The sequence below is a fragment of the Chaetodon auriga genome, chromosome 15, assembly GCF_051107435.1.
Source record: "Chaetodon auriga isolate fChaAug3 chromosome 15, fChaAug3.hap1, whole genome shotgun sequence".
Classification (NCBI taxonomy): domain Eukaryota; kingdom Metazoa; phylum Chordata; class Actinopteri; order Chaetodontiformes; family Chaetodontidae; genus Chaetodon; species Chaetodon auriga.
The window spans coordinates 15782255-15804947 of NC_135088.1; the positions used below are offsets into that span (position 1 = coordinate 15782255).

A 22693-nucleotide genomic window follows, 5' to 3' on the forward strand; every position below is an offset into this window, starting at 1 on the left:
AACAAAAACATTTTGAGGGAGAAGAATATTTCTCAATGTAAGTTGCACGTCAGCAAGTTCACACATGGGGCTTGGGAGTGGTGAGACAATTACAGGGTCAGGAAAGAAAAGGAAACTAATTTGTATTCATTTTTCGCTTTTCTCTAATCTTTAGGTTCATGGTGATTTATGGTGTTCCCTCTTTCATATGACCATTTCAGACGATGATGATGATGATGATGATGATGATGATTATCAGGCAGTTAAAGTCACTGATCTGTATGAAGCAGGTAAAGATAAGTTAGTATCGCAATGATGATTCTCACATCAACAACAAATGATAATAATAATAATAGTCTCATCTGTACTCATGCTGCTTCCTGTGTATTGTGTTTGAAAATACAGTGGTTACCATGATGGCAGGTTCCTTCAGTCTGTGTCTTTATATCAATATATGTTCTTTAAATTAATTTGCATCGTGGATAAAAGCTTTTATATGTAAGATTTTTGGGTGATTTTTTTTTTTTTTCAGGAAAAATGGCAGCAGCACAGACATTAGTGTAGAACTGAGTGAACGTACAACGTTTCTCAGTTTCTTTAAAACATAATTAACCAGGAATGCTTAGAAACAAACAAACGGACAAACAAAACAGAAATAGCCAGAATCTCTAATATATTCAACTGGGGCTACTAAAGCACCAGATGCTTCCCTCGGGAGTTGGTAGAGAAGTATTTTGGCTGTAACAGGTCATCAAACAATCTTGTCATCATTCTCGTAAATACATTTGTTCAGTGCACTTAACCCATTCATACAAAGCGAGAACCTGTTCAACAGGGTATGGTTCCATTCCAAGAGCATGGTATAAAATGTAGACAGAGCAAAAGAGTCAGTGTGGAGAAGCTTGTGTGGAGACAGGTTCACACTTGTCCCTCTCTTTGTCTCTTTCTCTGTCTCTCTCTCTTTTTTGTAAGAGTATGGATATACTGTAGAAACATGTGGGTCTAAAATCATCAGGAAAAAATACTTCATAATGCCACCAGGGGGTGCCTCGTTTCTTCTGAATTCATGCTCCAATCACGGAAAGGCACTCATATTTTCCTGTGGGCCGTAATGTGACTGATATGACAGTAATGCCTGTGGTTTTCTCATGGCTGTTCAGTAGGCGGCGAAAAGGGATTAAAGAATGTTGCAGTGAGGGTATTTCAACCTGTTGCCAAACCAAATACACCCATTTCAAGACACAGACAGCTCCATAGCACTTAATTTCTCCGGTGTGGGATCAATAAAGTCTTATCTTATCTTATCTGAGAAGAAAACCCTTAAAAAAGTTGGCCCAATGTTTAACAAACAGACTTTTGCTTTGTTGATAAGAAAAAACTGAATAAACTACAGGCTTTGCTCAGCTGTTGTAAGGCCAAGAGGCGTGACTCTCACTCATTGTTATGTATGACAAACCCAGGAGTGGCTAGTGGTTGGTATTTCACACTCACCCACCCAATCTATTCACCTCAAGTGCTGACCTGTTCCCACACACTGAACATTGTTTCTTAACCAAAATACACTTCATGCTAGTTAAGAATGTCAAAAACAGTTCTTTATTCCAGAGCTGCTAAATAGAGTGACAACATTTCAGGACTTGAGCTAAAAAGTGTAAAGTTCTGCTTATTTTACACTATGTACAAAATACAAAATCATTTGTGCAATGTTGCTGATGCAGTAAACACTCGCTTTGATTACTCACTCACTCATGGTGGATTGCCTGGAAACAAAAATGATGCTTTTAGAAACTGAACAGGAGGAACACTGAACACCACAGCTGGACAAACAGCATCCATGGAGTATTTTTTAACAATGAACCATATTTAACTGGCTCCATTTAGACTGCATTTACTCAACATGAAAATGAATTCGTTTTCACAACATTGATTGCAGGCAACAGATTTCCAGCAGCAGCTGCACAGAAATCCCATCAAATTAGCACAAAAAGTGTAAAATATACAACAAACCAGACTCACGTTCATAAAACACACAGACATGTACACATCAATGTTAAAATGTGAGAAAAGGTTTTAGAGTCTGATAAATTGCCTCAAGTGATGTCATGTGAGTCAGTATCAGTTGGGGCTACAGATTTGAGTCAAATCTGGAGGTGTGGACTGTAACAGACCTCTGCAGCTCCAGGCTACATTAGCTGCTACCAGCACAGCACACCAGAATCTCTAACTGAAGAGACAGTTGTTGAGTTGCATTGTGGGTAATATAGGCAGCAGATTTTGACAAAGAAGAATGAGTTTAATGTATGATATGTGTGGTTCTGCGACAAATTCTGTCATCTAAACATTAAATCATGTTACTCAACAGCAAAAATAACAATTCTAATCAATCTAATGTGTCCATTTAATCATCATCATCGTCGCCACCATCATCATCGTCGTCGTCGTCATCGTCGTCATCATCCTCTTCAACGCCTTCCTCTTCCTCATCATCTCCACTGCTGGGTTCAGACTCTTCACCATCTGAACTATCAACTTCTTTCTCCAGCACCGCAACTTTCAGGTGAACTGCCTCTTCAGGTGAACTGACGCAACCCGCAAAAAAATTCACACACACACACACATACACACAACGTGCAGGCATAAACACACACACATACATGTAAATAATGAGACAGGCAACTCATGGATATCTGGCCACATGGAAAGTGTAGCAACTAAAACAAGAGGCCCACACTGGTTTCCGTCAGCAAACGTCCAATGACAAACAAGGACTTTAAAGTACGATACCCAGAATCTCCAGCTTGAAACGAACCCGGCCAGAGTACCACAGAGAATTTATGCACTGCTTCCTTACGTGGGAAAAAGATGACCAAAAATCAGTTCATGAGCATATCTCCACCAAAAACAGTTCATGGTTCTCTGGGTTTAAGATCTCTGGATCTGTTAATTCTATACTCACAAATTAAAGAGGCACATATTGTGAAGCAGTAGTTGTTAATGGAGCCGCTACTCACAAAGAAAGGTGAAGGGGTTTTTCCCAGAAAAAGTTCATCTGCTCTCATCGTCCATACCTTTAAAAGTTAAACCCTCGGCAGGCAATAGAGAGGATATGAGCCAATTCACAGCAGCAGCAGTTCATCATTTATGCTCTTTAGGGATAAAATCAATCACATTTTTCTAGTTATGATTCAATCAAAGCATAATTCTGATAAACTATGAATGATTTAATGTGTTTAACTGGTGAGTTCATGCTTATATGATTAAAGAGCAAATCAGTAGAGAAAAGCACAGTCTAACTGATGCAGTCAGCACTGCTGCAGTGAATTGACCCTTGAAACTGAGGAACAGCATTTCGTTGGAAAATCCCTCCATTTTTCCATCTTCTACTCTACTGTTTAAAACCCCTTAATCAAGTTAGTAATTACAAGCACTGGTAACCTTTGGTAAAACATATAAAAGTGTGTAAAGCTTTACAACAAACAGAAAGGCAGGTTCATTATATCTCTAATACTGAAGTGAACAAACTACAATAACATGTGAGAGGTTCACATTGGAAGAGCAAACATGGAAGATGCCTTCCCACCCTCTAATTTCACTAGTCTTTTCCAGCAGAGTGGACCCAAACAGCCAATCAGACTCCACACCAGTCCCAAGAAGAAGAGGAGCAGAGGAGCTCCGGCTGTCTGGACCTCACCACACGGTCGGGTCCTTCCACTCGCGCTCCTGTGGATGCAGCTCGATGTCGTTTTCCATGCGCTTTCTCCTGTAGAACCTCACCGCCACGAAGATACCAAGGAGGATCAGGATTATACCACAGGCGCATCCAACTGCAGCTGCCAGGATGCCAATCTCTGAGAGGGAAGCTAGAGGCAGCAGGAACCAAAATCAGTGATAAAAGTGGGTGAAAGCTGAATGCTGCTTGTTGAGGAATTTGAGAGAACAAAACAGAGACAGCGAACAGAAAATAAAACAGTCCCAGTGATTAAACACACTTCAAGCATTCCACTTGCTGAAGTTATCTTGAGCAAGGCATTGAAACCTGTTCCAGGGAAGACCCTGACCTCTGACCTCCCTGTGGAAAAGCCTGAGAATTTTTTGACAAGGACTAATAAAATACCACCATCTAAATATATACTGAACACACCAGTGGCTGAAAAAAAATAGATAAAAGCTGCTCTGAAACTGCTGCAGTACATTTGATGCCATGGAAATGTAACAGATTTTTCATCTTCCCAAGCGTTAGTCCTCTTTCATGCAGTGCAGCCAGGCTGACCTTTGTTGACGACTCTGAGGACGATCTCTCCGCTACTGCCGTGCACATCTGGCAGGTTGCGCACCTGGCAGATGTAGGTGCCATTGAAGGTCGGAGGCACCTCATGCAGGGTGATGGACACGTCCCGTTTTAAAACATCTCCCGACCACACCGCCCGGTCTTTAAAACGCCCCGTTTGAGGAGGATATGGTTCATCCTTGTAGTAAAACACCTGACACGCAAACACACAATGCAGAAAATACAGTTTATAACGCCACGCAAATTGCAAGCATATGAAGATTGCACACTGAGAGCTGTTAAAATGGGGAAAATATAGTGGCTACTGTTCCAAGAGTGGAAAGGAGAATATAAACCAAATATGGTATTTATTGTCTAAAAATCTTTTTAACTTTTAATTCTAAATCATAATTGGATTTCATTATTAAGTTTGTACAGTTTCTACACACCGACTCCTCCGATCCTGAATTTAAGGGACGGAAGTTCCAGGATGCTGCGACGGACTGAAGCGTCACCGGGGAACTGGAAGTGAAGGTGCACTTCAGTCTCACATTTGTCCCGTTGACCGCTTCCACCTCACTCGGAGTGTAAATCTCTATTCCACTGACATGTCGCACCCCTGTGAGAAAGACAAGCGAGTGAGAAAGAGTACTCATCAACAGCAACATAACCTTATACATACTGCATCACCACCACCTGACTCATTCACAGAGCAGTCACTAACAGTTCCACTACTTATCACAAACGTCCTTGATAGTTAAGAGCCAAGCGGCACAGACCTCTGCTGTTCATTGCTTGTCGCCGTAAACTGCGGCTCTGTCAGCTTCCTGTGACGACAGCTGCTCACAATCTTTTCTACACCCACTGCTTGAGATTGTAAGATCACATTTTCCACTAATTTCTTTATGACTTCACTTCAGCAGAGCAAACAGGAGAGTGAATAATGCTACTTATCTAATAGCGGCCGTGCCTGCTATGGGTTCAAGATTGCATGTGTGTGTAAGTACACAGGGTCAGATGGGCACCATCTTTACAGGTGCTTTGTCATCATCTGTTCAACAATTTGTCAAATTAGTGACCAAAAATGAATAATATTCCATCATGTTCTACTTGAAATCGTGGTTATGTCCTTCAGGGGTCTGGTTAAGTGAAACATTGGAGCTAAATCTGGATCACACTGTGATGAGCAGACCTGCAGACTCTTCCTACGGATTAAAACATTCCTGCTAATAAACCACAGAGAAGACGCCAAGAATGCTGAGTAATCCTGGAAATCCTGGAAAGGGAGGGATAAAAATCACATTTATGGCTGTAGATGAAAATTCAATTTAACAGGATAACAGTATTTAGTAGGATATGATCAGAGTCTCTGTCTGGAGAACCTACAGACACATTTTCATCTTCACTAACATCTGCTGACTGACACTGGACAGCAAACAGAGGATAAGACCCTTAAAAATAACAGAGAATTCAATAAATCTGAAGTGAGAGCACACAAAAACAGCACCTCAAACAGGTTCAGGTGTCAGAGCTGATGCTTTACATTCATTCAGTGTGTAGATGTATGCATGTATCTAATCGTCATGTCTTTGTCCGTCTATCCCTTCAGTGATCTATTCATTCATATGTGCAGCTGTTCACAGGTAAGGAAATCCACACCAGATTCCATTAAGAATAGATTTCTTTGTCTAGAGCTTGTTTGACTCCTACATGATCATTTCCTCTTATCTTTGCACACTGCGCTGCACACGGGAACTTCACACCATGATGCACCAGACCAAATGACTTTTTGACGTTTTTTTAATAGTCTTTACTTTGTCAGCCATAGAAGGAAAAGGATGTTTGAACGTGTATTTTACAGAACTGGGCGACAAATGAAGCATTTACATGATACTGATTTCAACCAAGTGCGAGAAATATGTAGGATCTGTTTGCAAAGCATTCAGTTAAATTACAGCTGTGTAAAGATTGCGATTACTTTGAGTTCGAGAGATGTTTTCCCTGAAACAAGTACAAGCACATCCAGTGCCTCTGGTTAAACCCACACAGGAGCCAAACAGGAAGACTTAGGAGATAATACTTTTCCTTGAAGACGAAAACCTAAATGACAAACAGATGCTTTGCAAACACAATGTAAATATTTCCCAATTTAATCTATTTTAGATCCTATTTGTAAGATATAGATTGACAAAGCATCTAATAGCAGTACTGATTAAATCTAAAACTGTATTACTAAAACTACATCTTTTAATTGATTATTTTTTCCATACTGTCATGTCTGTGAGCCTTCCTTTCAACACTGTGGTGGATTTTCTTTCTGTAAGACAGTTCAGCAAAGTATTTCCCTTACACACAATTTTTTTCTCTCCAATTGAAACTAAATTTATGAAAAGCTTTCCAACCCTGTCCACGGCTTTGCAGGCAAATGTTGTTGATACACTACAAATAAAAACAAGTGTGAGCTACTCAAAAGAGAAGTCATAGTTTCGTTTCAGTTCTTCCATAACATCTCCCTCACTGAACAGAGCCTGAGGACATTATGAATGATATTCCGATACGGGGCACAGTGTATCTTAATAGTCCAGCCCACCACCCAGGTGTTTCTGAGCTTGCCTGTCCAAACACCTCCTTCATATTCACTCCTGGCAAGCTGTTTGAGCAAAAACAAAATCTGATGCCAGCACGACAAAGATGGTGTTATGTCTCCTTCAAAGCCAACGTACTGTGTGTCATCGCTCACCAGTCATGAATTTGGGCCTTTTTTTTTTTGTAATTTCTTTGAATTTTGACAAAATCTGGTGAAACTACACTAAAGTTAGCACTGAATCTCCAGCATTCCAATCAGCAGAATCAGATGGCACACCTGGAGGAATTGTGAGGAATGTGTTGATCAGCACAAACAGAAACAACAGTCCTGCAGCACACACCAGTTTGGTGAAGCTCTTAATGACTGTGAGAGGTGTACGTTCGAACTCTGTGGTCCTTTGAGGACACCATAGACTGAAGTGTTTGAGGTTTGTTTTGTTTTTTGTTTTTTACCTTCATGTAATGGCACAACTTTGGGGTGTCTGGGGTTGATTCTACAGAAAATGGTGATGACATCCTGCTAATTTAATTTCTATCCGTAGATCAACTGTACATCTGTGGTTTACTGTCGCAGCCGCATCAACGTTTCTTTGACTTGCATGACTGAAGCTGATTTTCTGCCCACATTTAAGAAATAGTTACACTGAACGGAGACATCACAGTTAAGTAAATAATAAATAATGAAACAATAAAATACATGAATATATCATCACCTTTTTTTAAATAGTAGGCTAATTATTATTATTATGAAAGAGAAAACATACAAAGTAGGCCAGTTCACACGGCCTTCTTTGCTTTGTGAAAACATGCAAATTGATGTTTATTTTAATTCTTTATTCTCTCAAATTTCGGGTGATATATTTTGAATAAAATACACACAAGCACAAGGAACTGTACCACCAAAGATATATAATATCATACTGTATAATGGTGTAACAATCGAATATAGCATGGCCTCTAAAACTCTACAAAATAACACCTGTGATACTCATGTATGTGTAACTTCTGTACGTGTACAAATACTTGGACATTACAGCCCACTGTGTCTTACGCCATTGATTATTTTTACGAGTAGATTACACCGCCCACTCGTAAAAATAGCTTTCGTAGAACAGGTCAAACTAATTAAACTCTGTAAACTTTGTTCTACAGTGGCTCATAATCACAGTCCAAAAATGTCGCCTTCACGCTGTTTTTGTGAAGCCACAGTGAAGTCGCCCGCTCCCTCCAGGAAGTCGCTGAAACTCACCTGGCAGCACGAATCCTCCCAGGAGAAGCAGAAGCCATATCCGATTCATAGGATAAACCATTTATTCTGCCTTAAATCCTCTGTAAACGTCCGATTTTGCACATTTATTGAAGGGAATGAGGAGGGCAAGTATTGCTTCGGACAATCGGTGGTGAAAGTGCCAGACTGAGAACCCGCGTACACCTGTTGGGCTGCGTTTACTGACTCACTTCTAGTTGGACGAGTTAGCCGACCTGCCTGCCACCTTCAGACCGTTTTGGTTGGGCTGCTGCAGACATGCGCACTCGGGTTGTGATTGATAACCCAGGACTGATCACCAGATAGAAGTTTCATTCTAAAGTTCCCTGCTGACTGGTACCATCTTGTGGCCACTGAAAAAAAAAGAAAAAAAAAAGTCTTCATTCAGGCCAAAGACCCCGTGTGTTGTGTTCACGTGCTATGGGCAAAATGTGTTGTTTGTGTTACAGTAATAGTGTCCTCCCGCTGATTACCATCACTATCTGTAGGCTGATTGATTTCTGAATGAATGAATGAATGAATACATAAATAAATAAATAAATAAATAAATAAATAAATAAAATTATATATAAAATAAGATGAATGACTGATAATGTAATTATTGGTCAGTTCAATTGTTTAGTACATAATCATAGATTCTGAGTTATTTGCTAAAACTGTCTCTTCGACCCCAAAAATCACTGATTTCCCTTTGAATACCTCTTAAGAGAAAAAACTAACAGATGCTCTGAATTATTTAATCTGACCAGTGTACCTGACATTTAATATTTCCTTCTGATTGAATAATATGTAGATTGATGGAAAATGGTCGTTGTTGTACATGAGGATAAGTAGATCCTCTGCTTATAACATCATATTGTCTTGATGCTAATGCATAGAAATCTGTATTACTACAAACAACGCCCTTCAATCCCACAGCAATTCCATGATGTATTCAGATGAGTCGAAACCTGCAAAGGATAAAAAAGAAAAGCCAAAAAACAGCAAATGCCACGCACCAGTTCCCCAAGTCCTGGATGCAGGCTTTGGAAGGACCAAGTCACTGTTATGGACTTTAATGACACAGGAGAACTGGATCTGAAGCTGCATTTCAGTTTCACATCTGTCCAGTTGACCGCTTCCACCTCACTGTCACCACAAATTGTCAGTTTAACATATCTTTTTGTCTACTGATGTACAGATTTTGTGTAGCAGCTCTAAATGGAAAGTCTGCAATTTTACATCCATGTGAATGAGAATAATGCAACAAAGTCATTATTGTTTTCTTTAATGTTTTAGTCAATGCTTGCCGTTTGTCACTGGTTAATGATTGCATAGGTGCGGGGGCTTTAGAAGATCTACTGGGCACTGCATGTGTTTGCCAAACAACACTGATCAACCAGGGGAGGGTACATTTCTTATTTGCACACCCATGCGTAACAGGAAGTTTCTACATTTGCAGCTCAACACAGTCTGTAACTGACTGTTAAATATTTTGACACCTCATGTAGAGAACAAGGTGTTATTGTCACATACTCAAGCATACATGTACGGTGTGGAGTGAAATGCTTTGCTACCATCTCAAGTAGATTTTTGAAGTTAAATTTCAGCAGTTAAAAGGGAACAAATAAGCAAATATAAGTCTGCAATAATTAACAATATGCATAATGATTGAAAAAAGCAGAATAAAATTACATTATATTAAAATGACTTCAGCTGTAAACAAAACTGTTTTTGTAAAGGCCATTAAATTCACATGCTTCTTGTTATCATGCACTGAGCCCAGGCTCTATTCCTACATAATATCACAGTGTGTTACTGTGAAAGTGTTTTTGCATTTAGGGAAAGATTGAGGTTGTTGTAATCACCAGGTACCAGGAATCTTCCCAGGGGAACAAAAGGGCATTTAAAATGTGTCTTATTGGTCACTTTGTTAAACACAAATCTCTGTACAACAAGATACATCAGCCGATGACACACAACACACATCAGCTTTAGAGGCAGGTGGATTGTGTACATTTTCAGAGCCTCTTGATTCAGGATCTGAATGCATCTCAATTGTGTACATGCGCGAAACCATAAACCTGCCTGTGGCGTTAATGTACTAATAAAGAAGATTTACAGGCACCTGCAGCATTGTTAGATGAAGCCTATACTCAGCATTGCAGTGGCAGGCAGAGACAGAACCTTCCCAGGCATAAAAAACAAAAACACAACTGACATAAAAGTTATTGAACAGGTGTTATAAGCTTATTCCACTTAATTTGTATCATTGAAAGAAGCTGTCTGGAGCAGACAAGCTGTTACCAGGCACAACAACTTACCATACATGACAAAAGAAAAAAAAGGGGGGGGGGGGTTGATGAGGCTCAAGTAGTGGAATAATTACACAAAAAAGGAAATGTAAAGTTGATGTGACGTGTAATTTAAAGGTGTCCGGCTGAAAATGACCTAATACAAATACGTCATTTCTTTTGGTAGTATTTTAAAACACAGGCCTACATTTTGCCCTATAAATGTCAAAAGTTAGAGAACAAGAAGAGGTCATTCTTGTGTTTCCTACTGTGCCGGAAGGCAGCATTTGATCTAACGTGACCATGATGCATTGCGATCAGCTGACACGGCTCGGATCACAAATGGCCTTGAGTGTATAAAGATGGGCCTCGAGCGGAAGTGAGAGATCATTTTACAGTATGCCACACAGCAAAGATGTCGGCAGCGGTAGAGACTCACTCACTTAGACGTATTCTGCTTCATACCTGATCTCTGACGCCCACGAAAATTATTTCAAGTCTTTGTTTTGGAATCTGAAGTAAAACATTTTAGACTGTGAAGTTTTTAATCGTATTTTCAAACCGGTGACACACCCATAATTCATTGCGGGTCCCGCGATAAGGGAGTTCTTTGCCCTGTGTTTAATCTTCGAGGAAATAGCGTCTAGAAGCAGTGGAACGACTCGGCCTTGACAACCTCCATTAAATTACAGAAGGTAGCAGTGTTTCACTGTGTTCTACAGACGGCTCGCTGAGGTTGTGTGAGATCGTGATTAGGGTTTCATTCGGGGAATAGAAGCAGTCAGTAAGAAATGGCTGCCCGACAGGCAAATTTGAGGGTAAAATGTTCCCCTCATATGGCTCACTCTGCAGTGCCCTCCAACGCTGTTGCTATGAATGGTAGCGGATGGGCGCTCTGCTCGTGAAAGGCTCTCTGTACTTTGCCTTCTTGACACACCTTTTGTTGTCTCGTTTAGCTAGAGTCGGCTAACGGTTGCTAGTGAGCATCACCCGCCTCGACTACCCGACAACAGTAAAGTGAAGTTGGGGCAAAATAATTATTCTGAAGCCGAGGGAGTCGACAAGTGACGACCAACACACTGCCAGGTAGTTTGCACTGTATTGTAAAAACAAAGCAATTTCTGGAAATTTCCATATTAACGACGGGCGTGTCAAACGTTAGGGATCAGAGATGAAGCCATAACAGTCTCCAGTCATTAGCTGACTGGTTAGCTAGCTAGCTAGCTAACAAGCTAATGTCAGATAAACTGTAACCTAGCGGATTTAATGCGATCTGCTCTGTGATCCATAAGCACTCGTCTTGAAAGCGAAAGCAGCCTACATCCGTATTAGGCCAGTCGCTGCTCCTGAAACGTTAAGCTGCTGCATCACAGCAGTGCTAGCTGGTACTGATGCTCTCCTTGTACTGTAGCTCCGACCTAAAACAACACGAACCCTTGCTCCTCTCGTAAGTGTCTCTGCATAGCTATGTGTTGTTTTACTTGAGTGTGAATAAGAGGTGGTGTCTCCTGTAGGATGAGTGGTGACGAATTGAACCCAGCTGCAGTGCCTCATCCAGTAGAGGATGTGCAGGGGGATGGACGGTGGATGTCACAGGTTGGTGGTATTTGTTATTACTGTAACTTCACTGGAGTACTGGATTCACTCTTTATTCCCATGCAATATTTAAAAATACCAGATTCATTATGTATGCAAGATGGATGCACTTTACTAGCTGGAAAATTTACCTTATTTCTCATGGGGGTTGTACATGCTTCCTTTACATCATTGAAGTCAGCTTTAGATAAGTTTGAACAAAAAGCCTGTCAGAAGGGAAATGTATTTTTCTTTCTATATACATTATGTTAAAAGCACCACAAATTGAATATTTTAGTGCTTTAGTTGTCATACACTTAAGTTTGCATGCTTTACCTCACGTGTCTCTATGTTAAGCTCTCAGAGCTCATAAAATAATCAGAGGTCGATGTCCCACTGTCACTCTGTCTGAATCATTGTCAGGACAATATTTTCAAATGAAGAGATGCAAGCTGGATCTTCAAAATCACATTATGTGATGATGTTGGATGATATAAAAAAAGATTACACTTTATTAATTCCCCCATAGGGGAAATTAGGGGTGGTTCTCGTTAATTTTGCTGATAAATGTGGGGTAAACATTGGCGTGGGTGGTCTTAATTATATTAGTTCAAATAAACTGTAACTATTCCCAAGACTTATATGTGCACCACTTTATCCAGCTTGTGTGGCTCAACACCTTCTGGTAGGTCTGTGCTAGGTTAATCCTCCAAAGCTAATAGGACTGAGACAGTCTGCTTTATTCCATGCTCTCCATGAGATGTGGCACCTGAGTGGTGAGCTTGCAGGAAACGACAAATATACAAAACTTATAACACAAAAGTTATAACTCAGACTGAAAGGCGTCATGTGGAACGGATTAATGAGTGCTGTCTGTGAGTGAAATTTCATGGTTTGTCATTCTTCTGTCCTGTCTCACGATTATGGAGCTCTGTTGTGATGAGGTTGTGTTTTTTTTACAGCACACAAGATTTGTGCAGGAGTGTAAGGATGCGGAACCAGATGTGCTTTTTGTGGGGGATTCTATGGTACAACTAATGCAGCAGTTTGAGGTAAGATGAGATATTTACCTTTTCAGACCTGTGCGTTTGACTTCTCACATGGCAGCGGTGTCTTCATTTTGTTTCTCATTTTTTCTAAATCTTAATATTTTCACACAATACTCCAGATACAAAGATAAATGCCGTTCATATGTATATGCTGCCTCACTACTAGTGTTATATTTCTACACATATCATCGCAATTCATCGTGTTTCTGATCGACATGCTGTGATGTCAGCATCAGTGAGTTATTGGATATTAGCCACCAAAGTCAGAAATTCTTATATTTAAAGCAGATTTCTTGTCTGCAGGTCTGGAGGGAGTTATTCTCTCCTCTTCATGCACTCAACTTTGGCATTGGAGGGGACACCACCTGCAATGTGCTGTGGAGGCTGCAGAATGGAGAGCTGGAGAACATCCGTCCCAAGGTGAGACAGTTTTGTGCAAATTCATTTTATTCAGCTCTCACAGACACACTTTTACAGCTCAGGTGCAGGACAAACTCTTACAACTGCATTTTAGTTCTGTTATCCACAAAAAACACACACACACACACACACACACTGTCCTACTTCTCACACTGTTTGTTGCTTGCATGTAGCATCCCTGACCTCCTCATCTTGTTGGACATAGCGGGAGCAGGTGGCCTGACCCATAATTGTCAGGGAGGGGTGTTTGTCCAGAACAGCTTTTTTTGACCCCAACAGCCATTTTATTAAGTTGCAGTGTGCGTTAGGAAAACATCAGAGCAACAGTTTGTTGTATCACCCTAAGTGAGACCTGGGGGGCAGCCTGCATTGCTCACCCATTACCCAGACATCAATCCATGAACACTTATTCTCTCAAAACCACTAACAGGATGTTGCTTAGATTTTACTGTATGTCCTGCTTTGATCACTGGTCTGGAGCTGTGAACAATGCGTCCATCTTTGGTCTTGTCCAGGTGGTGGTGTTGTGGGTAGGAACCAACAATTATGAACACACAGCGGAGCAAGTTGCAGGAGGAATTCTTGCCATCGCACAGCTGCTCACCTCCCGCCTCCCCAAAGCAAAGATAGTTGTACTGGTAAGTAGTTCGCTGCATGTCTTTGTCTTTCATTAGTTAGTTCATTAGCTAGTTTGTTTTAAAGAGGCATGCTTGCATTTAGCTTTCTTTGTGGACTTTATTTTTTGTTTGGTAAATAGTTAGCATTGTTGTCTTATCTTCTGCAAGATCCACTGAAAACTTATGTTAGTATTGTTCATGTTAGTATTTTTCAAACAAATGTTGCATGATACAGAAATAATAACCATCCTTGCTGTGCAACTCAGTTGCTGCTGGTTACCCTCACCAGCTTTCAGGTGTATATGTTCATATGTAATAGCCCAGTTTTAGAGTAAAATTTCGGCTCTTTTAAGCTGAATGAACCACTGAAATACAAAATATTCCGGTTTAAATCTCAGCACTCTGACCTTCATCAATATGATATTCTGTTGTTCTCAGAGTTTGCTGCCTCGAGGCGAGCGTCCCAACCCACTGAGGGAGAAGAATGCTGCGGTTAATGGCTTCCTGCGCTCCTGGCTGCCGCGACTGGGCCAGGCTCAGTACCTGGATGTGGGCAGGGAGTTCGTCCACACCGATGGAACCATCATCCTGCAGGACATGTTTGACTTCCTCCACCTGACGTCGACGGGCTACCGCAGCGTAGCGAAGCCCCTCAGTGACCTGCTGCTTCAGATACTGGAGGAGACGCCAGAGGAGAGACGGGCATCACTGGTTTGACGGCCGCGGCCGAGCAGCACATTTATCCAGAGGCATGTCTTACCCGCTGCTGTGGGAGACGGGGGAGACATGTCCCTGGTATCTGCTGGAGGAAGGGCTCACTCATAGGGGGAAGAGGCACCCCGATGTGAGCGGGCCCACGAGGGGTGTGGGATCACATTCATGAGCGGAGGGTTGGGTGTGGAGAGGTGCTGAAGAGGGAGAGAGACCTCACTAAAGACGTAGACACTGTGATTGCAGCAGTAACCTCTACTGCGAAAGGATTTACCAAGATCAAACTACTATATACTGAGATCATGTGGTGGACACACACACACACACACACACACACACACACACACACAGATTAATCTTGGCTAAAATGTGTGTTTCCCTTTGTTAACTGTGCCACGGAGATATGATACAAAACAGAAAAACAATCTGATTTCTTCCTCCATGTTTTGTTTGATGCTCGCTAAACTGTGCGGCCGCTCTGTGAACGCAAACATGCTCACAGAGCATCATCCAACATCGTGCAATGTTAAGAGTCTGACTGCAGAGCAGTGGTTCCCAGCCCGGGGGTGAGGATCCCCACCCCCCCGAGGTGTCACAAAACCTGTTTTACAAAATTCTGTTTTGAGGAGTAAAAATCACTCTTCAGTGTGATATTGTGTCCTTCTAAGGGTCCATAAAGTCAAAAGGTTGGAACCACTGCTGCAGAGGGGCTACTGCTAAGATGCTATTGCAGTGAGCAGTATTAAAAAATGACTCTCACTATTAGATGATTGTGCTTAAAGCATAAACCTGTGAAACAAATGGCATATAAAAGAATTACATTTACACAAATTTACTATGATCGTTTTGTGAGTCCAGTTCTTGATGTGTACTACTTCACGTACTCAGCCGAACACGGAGCACTTAGCCTGCTAAATGTTCACCTTTGAACTTGATGTATAACTCTAGATGTCTTTTAAAAATGTGTCAATCGATATAAAATAGATGGGTGTGTATCTGGAGAGTTAACTCGCTGTCCACAGACCACAGATACATCAGGTCGCTGCTTCATTCCTGTAAACTAAATGGTCCACTCAGACCTGATGTTGGTGTTTCGCTGCATGCATGTTTAAGACGAGCCTCAGCTTTGGTAGCTTCGGCCTACGCTTGTGTATGGAATTAGTGAATATCCGTCATAATCATGTGTTCATATGTATTAATTAGTGATGTACAGTAAGGCTGTTGAATCTACTTGTCTGATAATCTGCACAGGTCTTCCAAACACCCCCAGCTCTGCTGCTCACATGCACATGACATCCAGCTGTTTTTTTTACATTGTGTTTGTAGAGTCACATTTCATCATTTGTTTCCAGGCAAAATCTACTTTTACATTTTATTTTAATGTCAAAAAAGACAAGGAGGTTACATATTTCATATGTTTCATCTGTGTTGTTAAACTAAGTCTTAACAGCTTTTTAAATCGTCCTCCAAACGGCTTCTCGACTGCGTGACCTTGATATCTGTTAAAGGACATTTTTGAATAGGAAAAAAAAAAATCCAGGCATCATTTCAGGCCATGATATTTTCAGTGTCTTGATGAGTGTGTGCGCTCTGTTTTTCAGCAGTATTACAGTGCAACAGTGTGCTTGATTTTACTGTTTTTTTTACGACCACATAAAAGCAGTTCACATCGGCTCCTCCTGCTGTCTCCTCATGTTGCTCATCACAGCAGGAGTTACTCCTTTATAAAATCCACATTGATTTGGGACTGTGTCTTTCTGCATCTGCAGCTCACACTAATGTCAAACACTCGCAGTCAGACTTTGTCTCGCACAGGCTCTCTCTCCCTCCCTCGCCCTCCCAAACACTTGCATATACAGTATTTTCTCTTCGAAGCACCTCTCTGTTCTGTTTCTCGCCTCCTCTTTATTTCTCTCCCTGGTGTATGTGCAGTGGACTCTAACCCAGCCTTGCCACCCTGGGACTTGACATCTCCACATGATACAGTTATTGAATATTTTTAGGAATAAAAAGTAGCCACATGGTAAAGCTACTGCACACAGCTATACTGAATATTGTCACGCTAAATGCTAAAAAGCAATCGCAGGTCATGTAAAGAAAACCATTCGTCTGTGAACTTATACTGGGAGTCTTTTGTGGAGCATTAAATTATCTGACGCTACTGCTGTCTTAAGCTCTGCACGTTTGCGTGCTGTGTTGAATATAAATAGTGTATGTGTGTGTGCCTTAAGTGTTCATGGGGACGGTTGTGTACAGTATGTGTGGTGCTGGATTGTGTAAGGTGGGCGTATGAGTGTCTCGAAGCGACCCCAGTTGTATATAAGACGTGGAGCTTGAGGAAATGACGTTTGAAGGGGGTTCAGAGTGTGGGCGTCTGTGCTCAGTGCGATACAGCATTTGCACTGTTCTGGCTCGTTGTCACATGACTGAGGTAAAGCATTCCAATAAAAACAGAAAAGGAAACAAAGATTTAATCATGTGCTGGTGTTTGTTTCTGAGTGATCAAACTAAATCTCAGCTGTGGTTCTGAACTCGTTCTGATTTGCTGCCCTGTGTCACCCGCTCACCAGCAGAGGGAACCATCGTACCAGACATCTGAAATGAGAAGGCCCAACAAGGCTCACTGCTCCTTCCATGCCTCCTGTCTTTTAGCCAGAGAGATCATTATTGCCTAATTAATTTGCTCTCGCCAAATTAACATCTCTAACGTTGCAATAATTCAGCAGCAGCACTCCGAGGCAATGTAGACTCATGTTAAAACGTCTTCATTAAACATTTAGTTAGGCATGTTGGATTATGATCGCTGGCTACTTGTAAAATACTTTGTTAATAAACCATTCGCTCAGTTCTGAAGTTGCTCTCATTAATTTTAACTGTGACCCAAAACTGTCCCAGTGCAGCTAAAATAGTTGGTCCATCTGGAGGCCTGTGCTGCAGACCGTCGACGGAGTGTGAAGTTTGAAGCGCTGTTAACACACAGCCCCAAACTGAACGGTGTAAAGTCATACCTGAAGTCAGCTGTGCTGGATTGACATTAAAAGTTCAGGCGGGGAATGATTGAGCAATTAACGCGGTTATTTTATACAAGTTTTTCTATCTTAAACTTTGTGGTGCTGTAAAAAATGGAATAAATCACTGTTTGTCTCATAAACCTGCACTACCTGAAAAAAAAAAAAAAAAAAGTTTAAAGGCGCTTTCCATATATTTAGATTCCCAGTAACCCAAATCTAAATTTCCACTTAATGTTTTCAAAACTGGCCTAGTAGACTGTAGATAAATATTTGACTCCTTGGTCTATAAACACAGTCTGAAAATGGGAAATGATAACTTTCTAATCCCAATAGGCATGAACAGAGGCGTCACTGGCAAGTTAGCCACACCCTGATAACATCTATATCTGGCCTCTTGTGTTATTCCTGCTCTGTCGACCTGTTCAGAACTTGGCTTTAGATCAGTATTAACAAGCTGGGCAGTCTGTACCACTTAGCATCTGAAGGGCCTGCGTGAACAGAGGAGGCAAGAAGAAGACATTACATCTCAATTAGACGGACGGTGAGGAGGTTACTTTATGTGTGAACCTGTGGGGTCAGGGTTGGTAATGTGCTGCCACGTGTGATAAATGGTGCAGTGGATACGACATGCAGCTGAGTATTGGACCAATAAGTCATCTGCTGCAGACAGTAAAGGCTTTAAAGCTATCTAACACAGCACGGGGACACTGATTGTGCACTGGACTGCCTGCTCATTTCAGCAATAACACAAGTTATTAAGCATTTGGTCCTTAGTGGTAAACACTGTGCACAGACTCTGAATACACAATGCCAGTCCACTGTTCATGAGTTGTTTGTTTTGATTTCCTCTGTGATAATGTATCCCTATAATCGTATTTACTTCATTGGAAATAAGAGACTTTCCATTCTGAATTAGTCAAATTTGATTTGATGACTCTCAGACGTCGATTTCATAAAAGATGTGCTTTGTAAGTGCATATTTGTGGCAGTGCCATGTGCTGCGGCCCTTGTGATGTTGTTCTTGTTGAAAACTTGAATCCATCACATGTTTTAAGTTCACCATCAGGTAATAGAGTTTCAGAGGAAATGAAATCCAGAAGTTGATAAAAGCAGAAGATGTTATGAAAGTCTGACTTTTTGTTTTGAGGCTCTGCAGCAGAGCCAGTATTTACTTCACAAACCTGCATCCGCTGTCACCAGCAGGCTGTGAGATAGGTTTGTATGTGCCTGAGGTAGTAACCGGCATCAGCCAGGTGAGGGCTCTCATGAGTGGGCCTTAGGGTCCGGGTCAAACGCGAGCAAAATCTGCATCTTCTCTTTGCGTGGGGTTCAACTTCAGTGACCTTTTATTCAAATTTTGCCCTGGCAGGCGGTGGTTGTTTTAATACATACACTATATGATTGTTAGAATTTCATAAAGATGAATATCACAACCAAAATTGAGCACGTGAGGCACATTCTTTAGTGAATCGTTGTACCCTTATGTTCGTAATAGTTCAATTTCAATATAGTGGATCTGTGTCTATGATTTATTTACTTGTTTCTGACAGAGGTTCCAGGATTCTTAGACATCCAAAATGCTGCACTGCAGAGCTCCTCCTGCACTGCTAAAAGCACGTCACTGTTTCACTGCAGCAGCTATCATCAGGCAATAAGGTGCAAGACTGTCCTGTCTGGTTGATTAGGTGATAAATTTGCCACGGCGTTGAAATGAAAATGTGGGTTTTTGCAGGTTACAGAAAAAATCTGAAGGATGGTTTAAACCAAGGCAGTGTTTCCTCGATTCGAGCTTTGAGGATTGAAGTCAATATTTAACTGCAAGTCTTGAACTGAGGGTTAACCTTTCAGATCTCAATATTTGGCCTCAAACCAGAGGTTTCGAGGCGGAAAACACCTGCTTCCTGACTCAGATTACCCTCCGTTTGTACCTGATACTCCTGTGACCCGCCTTCTTCACCCTTGTATCATTCAACACGGCCATGTAAAGAGCTGACGACACATGCAGTCACACCACTGCACCTTCCTCTGTGGTTCCAGATCAGCCATATTTATGCCTATGAGTCATTCACACACACATATTCAGGTTTCATGATAACCTCAGCCTGGAGGCAATGTCTATCGTATCTGATGTGACATCGGTGCAGTCTCCAGACCTGCACTCTGCAGCTCAGCGACTCTCTGTTTCATAAATACAGTTTCTTGTCACCATTGTGACACACGCTAACACGTAAAGGATGTCCACCACAGATTACAGCTCCTTGAAACCACCTTGGAAGGAAATTGAGCTTACAGGGATAAAATTGCAAACGGTTTGGTTCATAATTTGCTGCACAACGAGCTGTGTTCCTACTGTACATAAAGGCTTGTGTAATACCGTCTCTGCCTCACTTGAACAGTGCAATCCAGAGGGTCTTTCTACGCCATGACCAGGTCATCGAAATTCATTTATTCTCATTGATTTCTGCGCTGCACCTCTCCATAATTGTCTTGGTCCTAAAGCTAATTCAGGTCTCAGGTCAGGCCGTCCTATTTATTTCTCCAGCTTTTCACCCAGGGCCATCATTTCTTGACTGCAGCCTTTTGTACTGTAATGACATTGGACTGACATTATCCTGCTGCATACAAAACAAAGCAGCCTAAAATTGCTTTAGCTGTCAATTAATGCCTGAATTTTTTGATGTTTAAATGCAGTTCTGAGTGAAATGAAAGGCCCTTTGGCCTTTTCTAGGTCTACAAGCAATCACTGTGTCTTAACCCGTCTGTTTTTCCCAGCAGGATTTTAAGTGCTGCAGATCTACTATCTGTTTTCTCACATTCCACAACTCATTTGTCCTTGCCCTTCAGTTTGTTTACAAGCATTGTGACTTTTATAAAGGGGGGTGTCACTCGTAGCCACAGGCCAGACATCTCCTCCTGACATTTCATACAAAGGAGACACGCCTCCCGAGCAAATTAAAACTGGATTCCCTTCTCATCTATGGGAAGGCATCTATTGTAAGACAAGATTAGTGTTGTCAAAATGAAATAAAGATTCATCCTGAGATGCGTTTCATTCAAACTTACAATGTCTGTAATAGAGTAATCACTATAAACAGATATCTGCATGTGAATGCAAACTCTGAAGCGAAGGGACGAGAGCTTGGTTTTAGACGTGCTCTGGTTTCCATCTGTAGTTTGTTTGTAGTCTGAGCAGTATAGACCAATCATGTCAGAGCAGCCAGTGGGGGTCACTAATGCTGCAATATAATCCCTCACTGGCTTCCCACCCACTAACAATTTAGTATCCATTTACCTAATGCTGTGGTTGAGTCTGGTTAGGGCTTGGCACAAACACATCTTGGTTGTGGTTTACGATGAAATAAGTGCTCTGTTAAGGTGAGGGAAACATCGTGGTTTGGGATACAATCACTACTTCATTAAGGTTATGGGAACTTTGTCGTCATGGTTACCGCAATAAAAATGTTGTTTCAGTTGGAAACTGGAAATAAACCACTGCCTCCCGTGTTAAAGTCTAATTTGTTGTTGACCCATCCATTCACCAGACGCTCCCTCTATAAAAGCCTCACCTGACTTCCTCCTTTGCTCTTGACATAATGACTACGGCCTCTAGAGGGCTTTGTCACTTGAATGTAAGCGCGTTGTTTCGGGGCACTTGCCGGGGTGGCCGATGCCGTCGTTCTTCTTGGGAGGACAGTCTCACCAGTTATGTTGAGGGCCAAGCAAGAAAGAATGCTGCCAGAGACTGAAGCCAAGTCTCTGCAGCAGAAGGCAACATCTTTTTCCACTACATCACTCAGATGCTTTAATCAGTGTCCTACCTCACCCACTTTACTAACTGCAGCATTAGTTCTAGGCTGGTAATCAGACAGAAAGGCCATTGAATTTGCCTGAGTCTTGAGGTCTAGACCAGGTTACTTTAGTTCAACCTGAAACTATGTGGCATTACTTTGTATGGTGGACCTAAAATAACCCATCAGGGGTCTGCTATGTGCCTGTTATTGAACATACACTGATAGAAAATGTATGTGTTTTGCACCTCTGTTTTCAAGTGTGCAACACTGTATCCTTCCTCTTGAGACACAACTGAAAACTTGCATAATTATATGGTTCCTGAATTTTTCAATGAGCGTCAAATGACCTTTGGGTGATCATGGGGTCAGCCCTCTACTGGAGCACCTCCACCTCTTGCGTTGCTCAACAGTGCATTGAAGGAGAATAAGGTTTGACATCAGCAGTCACAATTTCACAGACAGTCTGAGGATTCAGACTGGCATGTCTCCAGTCACAAGGCCACTTCTTTAACCTCAAGGCTAATCGTCGCCCCTGTTATGCCCCTGTATGGCAGCAAAGTGCATTCCACTGCAGTGAGGTTGTGCTGGTGTTTCCACACTTTCATTAAAACCCTAATAGAATTAAAAAAAAAAAAAAAAAGCTCCCGTGTCAAAAACACTGGGCGCTGCTGCTCAGCTAACAATTAGCTGTAGAAATGTTTGAGACTGTGAGATAAGGATGAAAAAGGAGCGCTGAGTGATATATTTGTTTTAGTTTGTTTGGTGGATATTTCAAATGTGACAAATGTGTTTTTCAGTCTCATTAACTTCAGCTGCCCTCCATAGTCAGAGCTATCAGTTCTACCTGAACGCTCCACCACAAACCTCACATTTGCATAGTTACACAACCCCATTCCTCAGCGTAAAAGAACACTTGCACAGGATTTCACTGTGCAGCTCCATCGCGGTGCTTTAGGGAGTTAAATGGCCTGCTTCAGGACACCTGCACATGAAAGATGGGAAATGTAGTTTTCTTCTCTCAGGACTCAGTGACCGTCTTGTTACAAACCAGCTTCAGTAACTACAGCCGCCACAGCCAGCAGGCATCTACTGACATCGTTCACAGCTTTCAAACAAGACAGTGAAGGCACCATTTTGACCCAGATTT

At 41.6% G+C, this 22693-nt stretch overlaps 2 protein-coding genes across 2 annotated transcripts; one reads left to right on the forward strand and one right to left on the reverse strand.

Moving 5' to 3' along the window:
• Nucleotides 1–1618: 1618 nt before the first annotated feature.
• On the reverse strand, nt 1619–8269 carry mpzl2b (myelin protein zero-like 2b). Its single transcript, XM_076750722.1, has 5 exons — nt 8082–8269; nt 4696–4865; nt 4250–4460; nt 3671–3839; nt 1619–2558 (listed from the first exon to the last, which is right to left on the reverse strand). The coding sequence occupies exons 1-5, from the start codon at nt 8140–8142 to the stop codon at nt 2378–2380; spliced, it is 792 nt and encodes a 263-aa protein (XP_076606837.1). The 5' UTR covers nt 8143–8269; the 3' UTR covers nt 1619–2377.
• A 2953-nt stretch (nt 8270–11222) lies between these two features.
• Nucleotides 11223–16264, forward strand: pafah1b2 (platelet-activating factor acetylhydrolase 1b, catalytic subunit 2). The gene is made up of 6 exons (XM_076750710.1): nt 11223–11458; nt 11887–11968; nt 12910–12999; nt 13300–13416; nt 13932–14054; nt 14472–16264. Exons 2-6 carry the CDS (start codon nt 11888–11890, stop codon nt 14748–14750), a joined length of 690 nt encoding a protein of 229 aa, XP_076606825.1. The 5' UTR covers nt 11223–11458; nt 11887; the 3' UTR covers nt 14751–16264.
• The last annotated feature ends 6429 nt before the right edge of the window (nt 16265–22693 follow it).